This window comes from Pan paniscus, chromosome 20, assembly GCF_029289425.2.
Source record: "Pan paniscus chromosome 20, NHGRI_mPanPan1-v2.0_pri, whole genome shotgun sequence".
Lineage (NCBI taxonomy): Eukaryota > Metazoa > Chordata > Mammalia > Primates > Hominidae > Pan > Pan paniscus.
The window spans coordinates 40,640,303-40,658,275 of NC_073269.2; the positions used below are offsets into that span (position 1 = coordinate 40,640,303).

General features: G+C 44.7%; 2 protein-coding genes across 5 annotated transcripts in view; both read right to left on the minus strand.

Moving 5' to 3' along the window:
• The window catches only part of SCGB2B2 (secretoglobin family 2B member 2), a 101,073-nt gene that overhangs the window by 55,670 nt on the left and 27,430 nt on the right, over positions 1–17,973 (minus strand). The gene's annotated exons all lie outside the window — the stretch shown is intronic.
• Positions 365–17,132, minus strand: LOC134729620 (zinc finger protein 548-like). Its single transcript, XM_063600125.1, has 3 exons — positions 5,188–17,132; positions 4,542–4,649; positions 365–3,840 (listed from the first exon to the last, which is right to left on the minus strand). Exon 3 carries the CDS (start codon positions 3,531–3,533, stop codon positions 2,496–2,498), a length of 1,038 nt encoding a protein of 345 aa, XP_063456195.1. The 5' UTR covers positions 3,534–3,840; positions 4,542–4,649; positions 5,188–17,132; the 3' UTR covers positions 365–2,495.

Below are 17,973 nucleotides of genomic sequence, written 5' to 3' on the forward strand. Positions count from 1 at the left end.
TGCTATAGGACAGACTATTAAGATGAAGGTAAAAAAGATCCATAGGCTAGAAGACTATACTGGCAAATCACATATCTGAAGGAGGACTTGTATTCGATATTTATTAAGAACACTCAAAACTCAGTAATAAAGAAAAAAGTTTAAATGGGCAAAAGATTTGAACACTTAAAAGTCCAAAGAAGACAGAGGGATGGCAGTAGTACACATAAAAATTGTAAACATTAGTCATTAGGGGGATACAAAGTAAAATCACAGAGAAATACCACTACACACCAAATGAGAATGGTGAAAATTAAACACTGACCATACCAAGTGTTGGTGAGGACATGGAGTTCCTGAAATCCTCGTAACACTGTGGAGAGAATGTAAAATAGTATAACCACTTTGGAACACAATTTGTCAGTTTGAAAAAGGTAAACATCCACTTACCCTGTAAGTTGGTGTGCTTATGCTTATTTTCTGTATTTTATGGTGACATCTTTAAAAGTTTGCTGGCTCTGGAAAGACTGCTCCTCCCAGGGCTAGCCCTTTCTTAGAGATGGCAAAAGGCTTGACCCAGAGCACCTCTCTCATATACAACCAACCAGTCCAGAGTCTACAGCCCCAATTACCTCTTTATCCAACTCTCACACTCCACGCCAATATCTCTTCTGCACTAAAGCACCCCAGGACCAAGTACCAGGCAATCAGAGACCAACCCTGTAGGCCAAAGCCTGCTGAAATTATGCAAACTAGCTAATCGCAAGCTGCTTACTCTGCCCTGCCTGGTCTTTTCCATGGAAACCCCAATAAAGGCTGTGGCCTATGTTTTCCCCTTGCTCCTGCCTCCTGACCAACACTGGTGCTTTCCATGTGGCCCTCTGTGGCATGATGCCTTTCCTTCTCTTGGAAAATGTGAATGGTAAATTATTTCAATGGCACTGGCTTCTCTGTGTTGTCACTTAGTCACCTGTATAAATTAACATCCCACAGGTAGAAATGAAACACTCAGTCCTGTTACTCCTAGGTATTAACATATAAGAAAGACTAGTACATGAATGTGGATAGCAGCTTTATTTGTAATAGCCCCAAACTAGAAGCAATCCAAATGTCCTTTAACAAATGAGCAGAAAAATTGTGGAGTATCTATATAAAGCTATACACGAGTCTGTAATAAAACAATGAAGTGTTGATACATGCAACATGGAGGAATCTCAAAATAATTATGCTGAGTGAGAAAAAAGCAAAAAACAGCATTTTGTTATTCCATTTATGTAAAGTTTTAGAAAAAGAAAATAAGTCTACAGCAAGAGACAGTAAATCAATGTTTGTGGGAATGGGGTGCCAGGGAGGGAGGGAAAGAGGGATTTTAAAGGGGGCTGAGATGACTTTGCAGGTGATGAATCTGCTCATTATCATCATTATGGTGATGGTTTCCTGGGTGTACACATTAGATAACACTTAATACATTTACATTTTAAATATGCACAGTTTACTGCACAACAATATCTCAATAGAGCTTTAAAAAAATGGCTCCACATAAAAAATCTGGGTCTCCTGCTTCTCTTGAAAAACCAGAAAATTTAGTACATATATAAGGGACTCCATAACTATTCTCATTCTTTGGAAGGGACAGCCCTGCTTCAATGGGAGCAAAGACTAGCGAGCAATAAAGCTTGTTTGTGAGTCACAGAAGTCACATGCCTAGACTCTGATCTCTCCTCTCTGTCCCGTTTCTTGCTTGTGTAGCAATGGCCTAGAGGTGAACAGCCACAACAGCCTCAGCAATCCAGAACACATTCAGATTATTTGCTCTGCCATTGACCTTGTGCACAGGAGACTAAATCTGGAAGTCCTGAGAATAATCTGTGTACCCTCATGCCTCACAGCTATAGCACACTCTGGAAGCATGTTTAGATGGGGCACATACCCTCTATTTTGTTGCCCTGAGCTCTATGAATCACATGCAGTATGTGAATGTAATTATGGTGGTCTCCAATGGCCTCAGCCCACTCATGATTTCCTCCAGGGAAGCGGAGGGAGTACAGAGGTCTGCCTTCACTGAGCACCCTGGGTAACCTAAGGTACACTTGCCAGCTGGTAGAGGTGAAATGGCTTCTCCCACAGGTACCGGCAGTGACAGAACTCAGGTAAGAGCCTTAGGCAGGTTAGAAAGTGCAATGCAACTCCTGAAAGCTTCCCACCTACCTGGCACTCACACAGAATCTCTCCAGCATGGATGTCCAGATGTGAGATTAACTTTTGGCTGATAGCTACTACACAAAGGCTACTTTCAGAGCTTCTGTCTGGTGTCACCCACTATGTGGACCAAGCAGACAGCATACTCCCTGCATTCCAAGGCCTTCCTCCAGGGTGAACTTTCTGGCACCACATAGGCTGTTGGTTTAAGCCTTTTCTCCAGTGTGATTTTTTTTTATATTTAATGAGGTTGGACTTGTGGCTAAATAATTTCCCACATTCACTACACTCATAAGGTCTTTTTCTAGTATGGACTCTCAGGTGTTGAACAAGTATAGATTTAACGCTGAAGCCTTTCCCACATTCGCTGCACGCATAGGGCCTTTCACCAGTGTGAACTCTCCGGTGTAAAATGAGGCTGGATCTTTGGCTAAAAGATTTCCCACATTCTGTGCACTCCTACAGCCTTTCACCAGTGTGAACTCTCTGATGTGCAATAAGGCCAGAGATTTGGCTAAAAACCTTCCCACATTCAGTGCACTTATAAGGCCTTTCTCCAGTGTGGATTCTCCAATGCCAAGCAAGTGTGATTTTGCAGCTGAAGCATTTCCCACATTCACTACACTTATAAGGCTTTGCCCCAGTGTGAATTCTCTGGTGTTCAATAAGGCCATAGCTTTGTCTAAAGGATTTCCCACATTCACTGCATTCATAAGGCCTGGCTCCACTGGGAACTCTCGGGTGTATAATAATGCTGGAATTCTGGCTAAATAATTTCGCACATTTGCTGCACTCCAGTGTGGACTTTCTCCAGTGTGGACTCTCTGGTGCTGAATGAGCGTGTGTTTGCTGCTATAGGCTTTCCCACATTCACTGTATCTGTAAGCCCTTTCTCCAGTGTGAAGGTTTTTATGCCTAACAAGGTGGGTGCTTCTGCTGTAGGCTTTTCCACATTCACTGCACTCATAAGGCCTCTCTCCAGTGTGAACTTTCTTGTGTTGAACAAGATGGGAGCTTTTTCTGTAGGCTTTCCCACATTCGCTGCACCCATAAGGCTTTAAACCCATGTGAACTCTCCGGTGTACAGTAAGGCTAGAGTTATGACTGAAGAATTTCCCACATTCACTGCATTTGTAAGGTCTTTCTCTGCTGTGGACTCTCTGGTGCTCACAAAGCCTATTTCTGTGGCTAAAGGCTTTCCCACATTCACTGCACCTGTGATACCCTTCTCCAATGTGAGAGGCCTCCTTGCACTCAGTATTTCTGGGTGAATTCTGGGTCTGGTACTGGAGAAGGCCTGACCTGGGCAGGAGGTCCTTCTCACAGTACCCACATGTGAAGGGATTCACTGACATGTAGACTCTGCAGTTCTTAACAAAGCCCTATCCTTATCTCTGCTGAGGCAGTTCTCTCCACTGTGCTGCCTCTGGTGCTAGGGGGTGTCTGTACTGACCCAGAATTGTCTCCCACATGCCCCCCGTGTGTGCAGTTTGTGCCCGGGGTGGATTCCCTGATGCTCAGCCAAGAGCAAAATGTCTTTCATGACTGGACCACAAATCCCACAAGGGGAGGCTTTCTGGGCAGCTGGACCTGCCTTAGGAGCCCTGACCTGTGACACTCCTTGAGAAGATGGCTCCTCATCCTCCATTAGAAACCAACAACCTGAAAGCAAAGAAATATTGAAGTATACATACAGCCTGGTGGGATCTGCTGGGTTCATTGCAAGACTCCTGGTCTAGGACTGACTTTCGTGGGAGAGGCAGCCCTATCACAGTGTGTGTCTTACAAATGCAGGAACAAGTACACAGGACTCTTGGGGGGCTACGGGGGTTACAGGTGACAAAGAGTCTACTGCGCTAAGCCTGGCATCACGATACAACGGGGAGGTCTAGGGAGGAGCAAGGGCACAGCGATGGGATGCAGCCCAGGAAGGAGAGGCTGCATCTCCCTCTCACTTCTCTGCAATGGCTTTTAGCAGGAGCTTGTCTGCTGGTGACACAGGAGCACTGAACAAAAGGGTGTGTCCAGACTCAGGAAAACCAACTGCAACTGAGTAGCTGTTCAAGAACTACTTAGGCTATGTGAACATCTCACAAAACATTATGTGTAGCTCAGGGTTAGAGAACACTGCAGAGGGAACAGTGGAAAGGAAGGGGTGAGACCTGGAAATCAGAGAGGTGGGAGTCGGCCCTGGCCAGATGTCAGTGTAGGAAAGAGAAATGGGCAAAATGTCAAGAATGCAAAACATAGAAAAGAGTTATGGCCCCTGCCCTTGGTATAAAAACAATGATGGACACTGGCAAGGTTGCTGGAATCATGAGAACCCAGCCCTGACGTTAAGCCATCCCTCACTTCCCACTTACCAGAGCCAGTCCCCCCCAGAGTCCCTCCTCCCATAGCTTTGTCAGGCATCCATGTCTCTTCCTCCAGCCCCAAGTGGACAACTACCTGAGTCTGGGAAGATGCAAGGCCTAAGGGAAAGACAAGACAGGTGAGTGGACAGCAGGAGCGCAGAGTAACCCACCCCATGACAGACCCCAGGAAAGAAAACTAGTATTACAAAAAGAGCCTCAGGAGAAGATCCTATAGGAACAGCCCAGTGGTCCCTGCAAATAGTAACCACATTGGTCCTGCAATTCCCAGCATAGTGAGGCATGAGGAAATGCCACCAGGAGGGAAGGGGGCAGAATTGGGGGCAGAGAGGTACAATGATTCTGCATAGTCACTCTGCCAGGGCGAGGCCAAGCCTGGTGGGATCTATCGGGTTCACTGCAAGACTCCTGGCCCCCATCTCCTTCCCTGCAAGGCCTTAGGGCACCAGGTAGTGGGGCTGCCTGGGGAGGGGACAGAGAATGCACTCAGTCCAGCCCTGGCACCCACAGCATCTATGCAGGAAAAGCTAGGAAGGGAGCAATGTCCACAGCCTGGCTGTGGGAAGGAAACAGCAGCTCCTGGAAAAAAGCGGAAGCAAAGAGCCCAGCCTGGGATGCTGAGGTATGAGGGACTTACCCAGCGAGGCCACAAGTGCAAAGTTCTCCAGCATCACATCGCAGACAGACACCGGGTCCATCGTGAGTCCCTCGAGCTTCAATTCTTAAAAGCGCTACACTCCACAACTCATCATGAGACAGGCAAAATCATAAAAAAAAAAAAAAAATGGCTGGGTGATTTTTCTAAAATTGCTAAAATGGTTGATAATAAATATTTTGTGTTATTTATTTATATTGTTTTTATTTTTTCCTGATCAGATCTACAAGGCAAAAACTCTCTCTAGAGAGGAAAATAATGAATGTTTGGTTTGTCAAACCCGTAATTCTGGAAAGGCAATTAAAATTTCAGGTGGGAATACACCACCCGATGGGCTATTTAAAAACTGACAGATGGATTTCTCTCAATTGCCAACTTCAATGGCATATCAGTATGTTCTCTTAAGAGTTTGAATGTTTTCTGGTTGGGTAGAGGTAGGTAAGCTGAGGCTGTGACAGTAGTTTAAAAAATCATTAGAAAGTTATTAGAAAATGTGTTTCCTTGCTGGGGCATCCCTGGAGAAATCCCCAGTGTTAAAGGGAGACCATTTTACTGGACAAGTTATAAAGTAGTTATGTAACATAAGATGTCATGGACACAGTGGCATTAACACTGTCCTTATCACCCTCAGTCTTCTGGAAAGGTCAAAAGGACAAATGGCATTTTGAAACTGAAATTGGGCTGGGTGCAGTGGCTCGCGCCTGCAATCCCAGCACTTTTGGAAGCTGAGGTGGGCAGATCACTTGAGGTCAGGAGTTCGAGACCAGCCTGGCCAACATGGCAAAACCCCATCTCTACTAAAAATACAAAAAATTAGCCTGTGGTGCATGCCTGTAATCCCAGCTACTCTGGAGGCTGAAGCAGAAGAATCGCTTGAATCCAGGAGGTGAAGGTTGCAGTGAGCCAAGATTGCGTCACTGCACTCCAGCCTGGATGACAGAGGAAGATCCTGTCTCCAAAACAAACAAACAAAAGGAACACCCATCCCCCCCAAAAAAACAAACAATGACAACAACAAAAACAAAACAAAAACAAAACTGAAATCGGCAAAGCTCATTGAATTGATTATATTTCCACGGCCAACTGTATTACCATTGGCCTTGATAGCAATCAGATTCATCCCCACCAGAAAGCATAAATTGGCCCCTGATAAAATAGTCACTGGAAAGTTTATGCCCCTAATAATAGAATTTCATTCTCTTAAACTCTGATATGACTAAATACTTCAAAGGTTTAATGCCAAAATATATTATCACCAGGTAAAGGAAGCTTTTCATGATCCACCAATGAGAACAATCAAGCCCTGCATGATTTGGAATCTGGAGATTGGGTCTTCTGGAAATGATATCAGAGGAAGATTGCCCCTAAACCCCACTAAAAGGGACCATATCAAGTTCTTCTTCCCACCCAAATTGCAGTAAAACTTCAGGGTTGCAAACCTTAGATCTACATCACACAATTCAAAGGGACCTCTGCAGACTCTTGAAGTTTTTCTCCAGAAGCAGACAGCATCTTACATATGTACAGCTCTCCTAAGACCATGGGCCAAGACTTACCTCCATCCTGAAAGCCGTATCCTTTTACTTTTTTCCCCCTAATTTTCTTCTGCCCCAATTATTTCCTTTTCCTTACAGGAAAATCCATGGGACCATAATCTGTGGATAGCTTTACCTAAGGCTTATTCTGTAGCAAAAAACTTGAGCAATCCTTGGGCTTGTGGGCTAATGCCAAAAACTCAAGAAGCAATTTCACAAATGCCAGTGCCTCCCTGTGTTCCCAATTCACCCTGACGCTCCAAAGGAAGAACAGAAAGCTATCTTGATATTCTAGACATCACTATCACTTGTTTTCCTACACTTGCTGGAAACAATATCCTAACCTTTCCAATTAGTAACCTAATCACTACCAAATATAGAAAACACATTCGAGTGATGCCTGCAAAAGATGTATTATGCTTCCAAGCATCACATACTCAAGATCTGGGGACTATGTATGCAGGCTATTCGTGCATAGTATCATAAGTAATTGCTATATAATGTCACCAGAACAAATCCAGTAGGGTCCTTCTTCATGTGGTTATACACCTTAACAGCATGCTGTAAAGGGACCACAAAGAATTTTCCCACTGAACTTTGTTCAGGAGCCATCAGGCTTACAGGTCAAATTTAACTTACTTCTGCTCAAACACCACCAGGAGGCGCTCTTTTCCAATGCTTGAGGACCTATCTTGGGTCCGCAGAGAATTTGCTTACCCTTTCTTCCTCTTCACTGGTTTAGATCTTGCTCTTTGATGGGTCTCACTCCTGCCTTTTGAATAGCTTCCTCTGAAAGTTCCCATAATACCTTCCATAATCAGAGGCCAAAACAGTAAACAAAATGATCATCGGCCTTGAAAGAGACTAAGATAAGCCAGTTTCTACTGAGGAAAGGTTCCAGTGGGGTTCCTGAGGGCTTGCTCTTGGTGGTAGTAGGGTGCTGGTAGTGTGGAATTCACAACAGATCCATAAATTGGGGAAAATCTTGGACTTTATGGCCAACCACACCTTCCAGTGGTTCAGTAGAAGCCACCCTCCAAAAGGTAGATGATAACCTATGCATCTAACAAAACACTTAATATCATGCAGCTTAATTTATTTGAGATAAGGTCTTGCTGTGTCACCCAGGTGGGAATACAGTGGGGCTCACTGCAGCCTCGACCTCCTGGATTCAAGGGATCCTCCCACCTCAGCCTCCTGAGTATCTGGGATCACAGGTGTGCACCATACCTGGCTAATTTTTAATTTCTCTCTCTTTTTTTTTTTTAATAGAGACAGGGTCCTCCCTATGTTGCCCAGGCTGGTCTCAAACTCCTGGGCTCAAGTGATCCTCTCATCTTGGCCTCCCAAAGTACTGGGATTACAGGTGTGAGCCCCTGCACCCAGCCTCATGCAGCTTTACATCATTTTGATCATGTTGGGGACTTGTGCTGAATCAAACTGAGTGCTGTATCTACACTTCCCCTGATTTTGCTACTACGGAAAGCTTAATTTAAAAGGTGGCTATTTCTTTAGATACTTTTATCAAATACATGAAGAAAATTTCAATACATGAAGAAAAAAATTTTTTTTAACTCTGGTAAAATATACATAGCATGAAGTTAATCATTTTAACTATGTTAAGTGTATAGTTCAGTGGCATTAAGTACATTCACGATGTTGTGCCACCATCACCACTATCGATGTCCAAAACTTTTCATGAATGGCAAGCTTAGCTTTTCCAGGGATTTTGAATCTTTATGTTTTTTTCTGGTGGGTCTCCAGGTTACTATGACTTACAGTACTAGGCTAATGACATAAACGGATACCTCTTTATTATTTTTCTCCAGATGTGAAGTTATAAATGCAGGGACTTAGAGCTCATACAACTTTAAAAAGGTTGGGAAAGTGAAGTTATCACCACTTGGTTATATCTCCTAAGGAAACTAATTTGAGGTCTCCCCTTCTCAATTTTTCCTTCTTTATAGGTACTATTAATGCCCTAGCCCAGCAACCTGACTTATTATTGAATATATTCAGGGTGTGATGGTGAATACTTAATCACCATCACACCCCGAACAAAGATTATGACCAATTGGACTCAAATACTATTGAGCTGCTTATATGCCTGGACTTTGACTTGTTTGGTTTTGACTGGTTTTGTTCATAGGGCCTCCTGTGAAGGAGTACGCTTTGGTCTCTTGGTATTATTTTCTGGTAGTCATCGTAATAGTCCCCCTGGTGCACTGTATCCTGTCAAATCTTAAATGTGTGTATGCAGACATCCATCGTGCACTGAATGGTCTCCCTTTGGCTAGATCAGCAAGAACACAATTATTTAACTGATCTGACATCAAGACTTGTGAATTCCGTGCTGAGGCCAAGTAAGTCTAATACAATGGTGACAGAGAGTGTCAATGCCCAGGGTTTTGGTCACTATGTCAAAATCCAATGGCTGATCCAAAGTGGGGAATTGGCAAATTGAACTAAATTTGGCTTGAGGCTGTCTCCATATCTTGAGTCCCCGTGGAGCTGGTTTGGAGTTTCGTTTTGGAATTTGGTAGCGGAAGGTCAAGGTCGTTTGCCAGATGGCTATAACTTCTCTTTATGCTCAAAGATCTTGACAGTATGTAAATTGGGTGATCACCTTTTCTATTTCTAGTTTTGGTTGATCTTCTGTTAGGTTTGACCAACTCTTGGCCCCTCTTATATCGACTAAAACTCCTGCAGCTGCAGAAAGTCAAGTTCCAGCACTAGAAACAAGGACCAGTTAAGAGAAATCATTTTACCCCAAAAATATATTTCTTTGACATATTTTGAAGGGACGCTGCTAGATCTTTCCTAGTCTAGATCTAGGAAAGATTAGCTAAAGGTCTTCATTTTGAAGGCTCCCATATATACACATTAAATAAATTTGAATGCCATTTCTTCTAAAAATCAATCTTCCTCATGTCAGTGATTTACAGTAAACCTTTCAGGGGCTAAGAGCCTTGTCCCCACAGTTTTGGTGCAACAAGCAGGGTCTCCAATGCCATCTGCTGTTTTGGAAGCTGCAGTGAAGGGAACCCAGGAAGCTGACAAGCTGGCAAAAAGGGTAAAAACTTCTTACCAGTCAGGCTTCCAGCCTCTCTTTCTGTGCAATTTAGTTGAGCAGACGATAAAAGATCAGTTCTGTCTCAAAGGATTTTGTTTTTCTTTTCTATAAAGGCAAAGGGCTAGTGGGAGATCCTCAGTGTCCTCAGTATCACTGGGGACTCCTGCAATGCTACCCACAGGAGAGCCCCTCCACCCTTGTGGGCCCTAAAACTAACATAGGGAGCTGCTGAAAGATTGTACCATGGCACATATGTGAGGTTTTCTTCAAAACAGATTGTGTTGCAGTAACTGAAATACCACCAAAAACAATCCCATTAAATGTGGGCAAAGGGGCCGGGCCTGGTGGCTCACACCTGTAAGCCCAGCACTTTGGGAGGCCAAGGCAGGTGGCTCACGAGGTCAGGAGTTCAAGACTAGCCTGGCCAACATGGTGAAACCCTGTCTCTACTAAAAATACAAAAAAATTAGCCAGGCATGGTGGCGGGTCCTTGTAATCCCAGCTACTTGAGAGGCTGAGGCAGGGAATTGCTTGAACCCAGGAGGTGGAGGTTGCAGTGAGTCGAGATCGTGCCACTGCACTCCAGCCTGGGCTTTGAGACTCCGTCTCAAAAAAAAAAAAAAAAAAAAAATTGGGCAAAGGACATGAACCAACATCTCTCTAAAGAAGACATACAAATGACCAACACGTATATGAAAAAATGCTCAGAATCACAAATTATCAGAGAAATGCAAATAAAAGACAATGCAATATCACTTCACCCAAGTTAGAATGGCTGTTATTAAAAGGACAAAAAATAACAGATGCTAGTGAGGATATGGAGAAAAATGAACTCTTAGATACTATCGGTGGGAATGTAAATTAGCACAGTCACTATGGAAAACAGTATGGACATTTCTCAGAAAACTAAAACTAAAACTATCATACAATCCAGCAATCCCAGTACCGGTTATCTATCCGAAAAGGAGGAAGTCAGTCTATCAAAGGGATTCCTGCACTTGTATGTTTATCACAGCACTGTTCACAATAGCCAAGATACTCAGTCAACCTAAGTGTCCATCACTGGGTGAATGGATAAAGAAAATGTGGTACATATACACAATGGAATACTATCCCTATATTATTACTATAAAAAAGAGTGAAATCATGTCTTTCACAGCAACATGAATGGAACTGGAGAAAATTATGTTATTTGAAATAACCCAGGCATAGAAAGACAAATACCACATGCACTCACTCATGTGTGGGAGCTAGAAAAGTCGATTTCATAAAGATAGAGAGTAGAAGCATAGACACTACAGGCTGGGAAGGGTGTGGGTGGGGGGAGATGAAGAGAGGGAGGTTAACGCATGAAAGCCTACAGTTAGATAAAAGGCATAAGTTCCATCATTCGATAGCAGAATAGAGTGACCATAACTAACAACCAAATGCTGTGTATTTCAAAGTAGCTGGAAGGGAGGACTTGAATTGTTCCCAATGCATAGAAATGATGAATACTCCAAGCGATGGACCCTTCAAATACCCTGACCTTATCATTACACATTCTATGCCTGTAACAAAATACCTCATGTACTCCATAAACATGGAAAATATTATGTATCAATTAAAAAAAACTATTCCTAGAATGATGGTAAAAGGAGAACATTAGACAATTTCTGTTCAATGAGGATAGTCCAAATTTGAGTAAAAGTTTCAAAAAAATATTAATTTAAGGAGAAAAAGTGGTAGAACACCTGATGAAGATAAAGATGGACAATGTGAGGTCTAAATATCCACAAGAAGTCAGGAAGTTAAGCAGAAAAAAAAAAGAAGACAATTACTTTCTACAGAAAAAGAAAAAAGGCTGTACAAGAAGGTAGGAAAGGTAATTACAATGTACTATATATCCCATCTGTGAATAACATTTATACCTTTATGAGTATATCAACAACAGAAGATTTGTGATTTGTGATTTATGATTTGTGATTATATCAACAACCAAAGTTTTGCAGAACTCTATTGGGATGATGGGTAACATGGCATATGAGCAGACAGATAACTAAATCTTCCACTTCATCTGCAATATTGGAAAGTCAACAGATAGTGCCTAAAATAAAAATTTTGTTTGTAGAGGCAGGGTCTCACTATGTTGCCCAAGATGGTCTCAAACTTTTGGCCTCAAGAGATCCTCCTGCCTCAGCCTCCCAAAGCACTGGGATTACTGGTGAGTGCCACCTTGCCCAGCCCCAGCCTTGGTTTTTTTTTTTTTTTTTTTTACTCTGGTAAAATATACATAGCATGAAGTTAAATCATTTTAACTTTAAGTGTAAAGTTCAGTGGCATTAAGTAAATTCTCAATGTTGTGCCACCATTACCACTATCGATGTCCAAAACTTTTTCATCATTTCAAACAAAAATTCTGTACCCATCAAGAAATAACTCCCCAGGCTCTGCCCTGCCCCCTTGTAACCTCTCTTCTACTTTTGTTTTATAGAGTTAGTTGCTTATTCTGGGTAACTCATATAAGTGAAACCATACCACATTTGTCCTTTTGCGTCTGGCTTATTTCACTTCGTTTTATTTCTTAAGTGTCAGCCATGTCACACATATAGAAAAAGTTCATCTTTTTCGCCAAATTATATTAATATATCACAAGTATTCATTTATGTGCTGACGGACACTTAGGACATTTCCATGGACTCACATAATTTTGATGCAAGTAGAAACATTTATAATTAACACAATATTTTATGAAAGGCTCATATGTAATAAGTACTATTAACTGAGTGCCCACTTTGCAGAACCTGTGTGAGGGGCTTTATATAAACTGAAGCACAACGAGCTTGGGAGGTGGGAATTGCTGTCAGTTTCACAGATGAGCAAGCTGAGTTTCTGTGTCTTCAGAGCTGAAAGTGCCTCACCCAAGTGTGCAGTCCAGAGCCTGTGCTCCTTCCACTGCACGCCCAGGTGTCGCTCATGAACACAGACACAGGGAGAAACACACACACGAACCCAGATGTCTACCCAGAAATATCTTCGTGAAGGGACAATAAACGCACAGGCAAACATTCAGACAAACTCACTTAGCAAATGTTTGTTGAGCCTGGACTCGGTGGCAGATTCTGATCTAGGGGATGCCAGGTGCAGATACATTTGCCAAGACACAGGGTCATGCCCCAGGGGCTCCTGGGCACACATGCACACACAGACCTGCGCGCTCACACCACAGTGCTCAGCCCGTTCCCAATCCCAGGACACTCCAGGGAGGACAGAGACTGTCACGCCAACACCCAACCCCTCCCACTGCAGGCTGAGCTGAGTTCCTGATATGCTGCCAGCCCAACAGCATAGCCAAGGGCCCTGGGTCTCTCTGCAGACCTGCCCTGACCCCACTTATGTGCATACACAGACACACAGACACACAGACAGACACACACACACATACACACACACACACACACACGAAGGTGTGTGTCAGTTGTCCAGATATACATAAAGCTCATCCATGGCCAATTCCCTGTCTCTGCCTGCTGGGACCAGACTCCACTGTCATGAGGATGACACCCACCGCCTGTGCTCTTCTGCTGGCTCTAATCTGCAGCGTCCAGCTGGGTGAGAAGGAAGCGGGCAGGGCTGAGAGGAAACAGGTGGCCCTGCTCCTTCACCGTCATTGCCATCCCAGGGTCTCAGCTGTCACTGTTGCAGACATTTGCCAGGGGAGGTTTCAGTGAATTCTGACCTCTGCTGCTTTCTTATCTTGCCTCATCCACCACAGGGGATGCCTGCCTGGATTTCTATAAGTTGTTTGGGAGAGTTGCTTTTGCATACCCAGAGGACCTGAAGCGGGAGCTTGCTCAATACAACCCCAGCCCCCTGACGGAGGAGTCCTTCCTCAAGTTCTAGCAATGCTTTGCCTCTGTTTCATTCCCAGAAAGCCTTGCTGTTGTTGGAATATGGTGAGTGTGCCCTGGGGAACCTGCACATGCTGCACAGCCACAAGTCCCAGGCCTTGTGCCCTGCACTCACCTTCCCTTCCTGCTTGCCATATCCTGAGCAGGAAGCCACATCCCAGGATGCTCATGATCAGATGAAGGCACCCACAGGCCTCAACAGGGCCTCCTGCCTCACCTTTTTCAGCCCTGAACCCAGACACTGCAACCCTGCAAGGGAAGAACCTCTGCCCCTGGTGCCCAGGAGAGGCCCAGGGACACAGGGAACCACAATCACTACATCAATGCACTGATGATGAGCACACAGCAACACACACTCACACAGGATGCTGTTAACAGCCACACACACACTCCATGCCTGCACAGGCACATGCATACACGTGTGTTACACCAACACATGCAGAGTCACACTCAAGCAGGAGTCACAACCCACACTCACTGTGTTTGTCCAGAGCCTGGGATCCCCAAGAAATGGACAGACCTTAAGGAGCTCCTCTGACCTCTGGGACTGGGTGGTAATGATGGGTCTGGGGATGCTTTCACAGAGGCTCCCAGGTCCCCACTTTATTTCTTTCCCAACAGTCTAGGATCGTTGTCAGCGATGACTGCAAAGATGTGTAGATACTTCCTTCTGATCTGAGGACCCCTGCAACCCACCTGGCCCTCCCTTCCTCAGGGCTCCCCACACTCCTGGCCTGACTCTATCCATCAACAAACAATCCCCAATAAACACCTGCAGCTCAGCTCTGTATTCTGGCGTCTCTGTGGGGTTGGCTGTGACCACATATGCAGTGTGTGACCAGGGTCTGCCTGCGAAATTACGTGACTGAGGAAGAACTCAACAGGAATGTGTATACATGTGTGTTTTCTGAGCCCAGGAAATCAACCCTAACACAATCCTCCATCTCCTCCTACCCAAGTCCTCCTTCTCTCTACCCCCAACACAACCCCACCCCGCCTTGACCCAACCCCCCAGGACTCCAGATGCTGGAGGCTGGGAAACCTTGCCCTCCTGGCTGAGTCACAGGCCTCAGCGTCCCCATAAATACCTGCAGCTCAGCTCTGCTCCTCGGGCTGTTGGGACCAGGCAATCTGCATGAGGCCATGGGGGTCTCTGTGGCCATGTGACCATGACAGGGGACACTGAGGTCACAGGGAACGAGCATCACTCTCAGGCATGGTGCCTCTGTCCCACCTCACCCTTCAGTTGATTTCGTCCTCGCTGGAGGTCTCAGTGGCCTTCAATGCATTGACAAGGCTCCACCAACTCCCTCTGGGGAAGGTCCCTCCCCAAACCTCAGGCCCTTTCTGCAGGCTCCTTGGATCTCCTGGGCAATGGCCACCTGTGCCCATCAGCCCACACTGCCCTAAACTCCTCTGTCTCCCTCCCAGACTCTCACTGCCCCAAATATCCTTTCTCCCCTCCACTCATTCTTTTTGTTACCTCTCAGCTGTCATTTCCTCCCGGGTCAGACATTTCTGGCCCCCATCTCAGGCCACATCTTCTCGCCTTTGTCCCCAGAATTGCCTTCACTTAACACACTGTCTGCCCCAGTCATCACCCATGCACTCAGCCAGGGAAGGAGTGTCTCCTGCCACAGGTCAGGCCTTTTCCCAGAGCCGGACACCCCATGGAGAACAAGGCAGATGAGGGCGCTGCTTCCCTGAAGTTCACATCCAAGGTGAAGAGGGGGTTGTAAAGCTGAAGAAAATTGTAATAGTGATGAGAACCACAAGGACTACCCAACAGGGAAATGTGATCGGGTGGGACTGGCTTGGGGTGCCACATTGGGTCAGGTGGTCCCAGAAGGCACGTGAGGAGACATCTCCCGAGTCCTGAATAACCTGAGGCAGCCACCAGGTGAAGGTCTGGGGCAGAGAATGCAGCATGATGAGAAAGGGTTTAGTGTGTTGGAGAAATGGCCAGTGTACCTGGAACAAGGGGCAGTGGGGAAGGGGGTCACGTTGGGCTGGAGCAGCTGGGTGGATGCGATGCCACTTCTGAGAGGTGAAGCCTGGGGAGAAGCAGGTTTAGGGCAAAGATCCGGAATCCCACAATGGGCTGGATAAGTTTCCAATCAAGATATCCATTAGCCATCCAGGAGGATGAGACACAGAAACTGTGAGACACGCTAGTTTGGAGCTCATGGGAGACTCAGGCCTGGAGACAAAAATATATGCTTTCAACATGTAGGTGGAATTTAAATCCATGGAGATAAAGACAAGAATAAATCTCATGTTATTTAATTCAGACACACATAACATTCAGCTTTTAACGATCAAAGGCCATGAGTTTCAACTATAAGTTAATGAAAACAGTTAAAAATGTCCTGAGAAATTTTGGACAAAGAAGCTGTTGATGTAAGTTCTCTGAGGATGCAAAAGCATTTCACATGTGTTTGAAAGAATAAGGAAAATGTTAGAGAATATTTGTCTGGTTACCGTGAGTCTACCCATAATCTGTAAGTTGCCATGAAATTGAATAATTTCTTAAAATTACAATGTCCTTTAATCAAAACATATTTATTGCCAAGCTATGCTTTTTAAATTAATTTTGTTCATATTTATCTAGATGGCAAATCCACAGAATATATTATGTTAAATTATGATCTTTGTATTAACGTTAAAATTTTGTGATGTGTCTTTTTCCTTTTTTCCACAGTTTTAATATATTACTCTTTAATATTTTTAAACTTCATACTTTTTTGGTTATTAAAATGAATTTTTTAAATGCGAAAAGAACATGTTGCATTATTTATTTTAGAAATTCCCCTCTTTGTGTTGGACTGCAAATTCAGTTTCTCTTTGGATTGTTCTTTTTTATTTTATGATTTATTTTATTTATTTATTTATTTATTTTGAGACGGAGTCTTGCTTTGTCGCCCAGGCTGGAGTGCAGTGGTGCAATCTCAGCTCACTGCAACCTCCGGCTCCCGGGTTCAAGCGATTCTCCTGCCTCAGCCTCCCAAGTAGCTGGGATTACAGGCATGTGCCACCATGCCCAGCTGATTTTTTGTATCTTTAGTAGAGACAGGGTTTCACCATGTTGGCCAGGCTGGTCTTGAACTCCTGACCTCGTGATCCGCCCACCTCGGCCTCCCAAAGTGCTGGGATTACAGACGTGAGCCACTGTGCCCAGCCTGGATCTTTCACAACTAGGACTGACACTGTATGTAAAAGTTCTGGAACAGTACAGAAGGTAAACAGTTTTTATGTATAACTTCAAAAAAGGAAGGAAAAAAGAGAGAAATCCTTTGACTTCCACGTGCCCATCTCAAGACATTCCACTCACAGATTTGAGGCTCTGGGTTCTGGGTTTGGAGTTTCAGTGTTAACCTGAACAGAACTGACACACACACATAAAGATGAGTGTAATGTGTAATTATTATTCCTCTTGCTGGTCACCACCATCACTTTCGATTTCTCTTTTTTTGTGTGAATTTACTTAAAAGAAAAAAAAACTTTTTGCAATAACTATTTGGAGTTTAAAAATCAATAAACCGGCCAGGCGTGGTTGCTTATGCTTGTAATCCCAGCACTTTGGGAGGCAGAGATGGGTGAATCATTTGAGGTCAGGAGTTCGAGACCAGCCTGACCAACATGGTGAAACCCCGTCTGCACTAAAAATACCAAAAAAAATTTAGCTGGGTGTGGTGGCAGGTGCTTGTAACCTCCGCTACTCGGGAGGCTGAAGCAGGAGAATCACTTGAACCTAGGAGCTGAACAGGCAGACCCAGCCTGATGCCCTTGGGACCTGATCCCACTGCCCTCTTCCTGTGCACCCCAGCTTTCCACTCTGTTGTGCCCCAATCTGTCAAGTTTCTTTTTGTCTCTGATCTCTGCTAGGGTGATTCCAATGCCTGACCATCTGTTCTTCTTCTTCAAGTCAAGGGTGAACCCTCAGCCCCACCATTTCCTCTTCCTCCACTCCTAAGTCATCCCCTAAGTGTCCTGAGGGCAATAACCGGGGCGTAAATGCCCTATGTGTCTCCAGCATGGGCTCTGCATGACTTCACTAGACACTGAGTCACACTGGTTGAGGTCAGAGGACAGAAAATCTAGCGAGAGGGGGACTGGAGCAAGAGGTGGAGCGTCTGACCCTTGTGGGGTGGTTCAGCTGCTGGGGCTGAGCATACCGGAGACCTGGAAACTCACCAGGCCTGACATTTACCTTTCTGCTTTAATCCCAAGAAACCTATGGAGATTGGGGATCTTCCAGCCGAGCCAACGG

What these genes read in the sequence shown, in the direction of transcription:
- LOC134729620 (XM_063600125.1), bottom strand. Translation starts at nt 3,533, where the DNA reads ATGTCAGTGAATCCCTTCACATGTGGGTACTGTGAGAAGGACCTCCTG.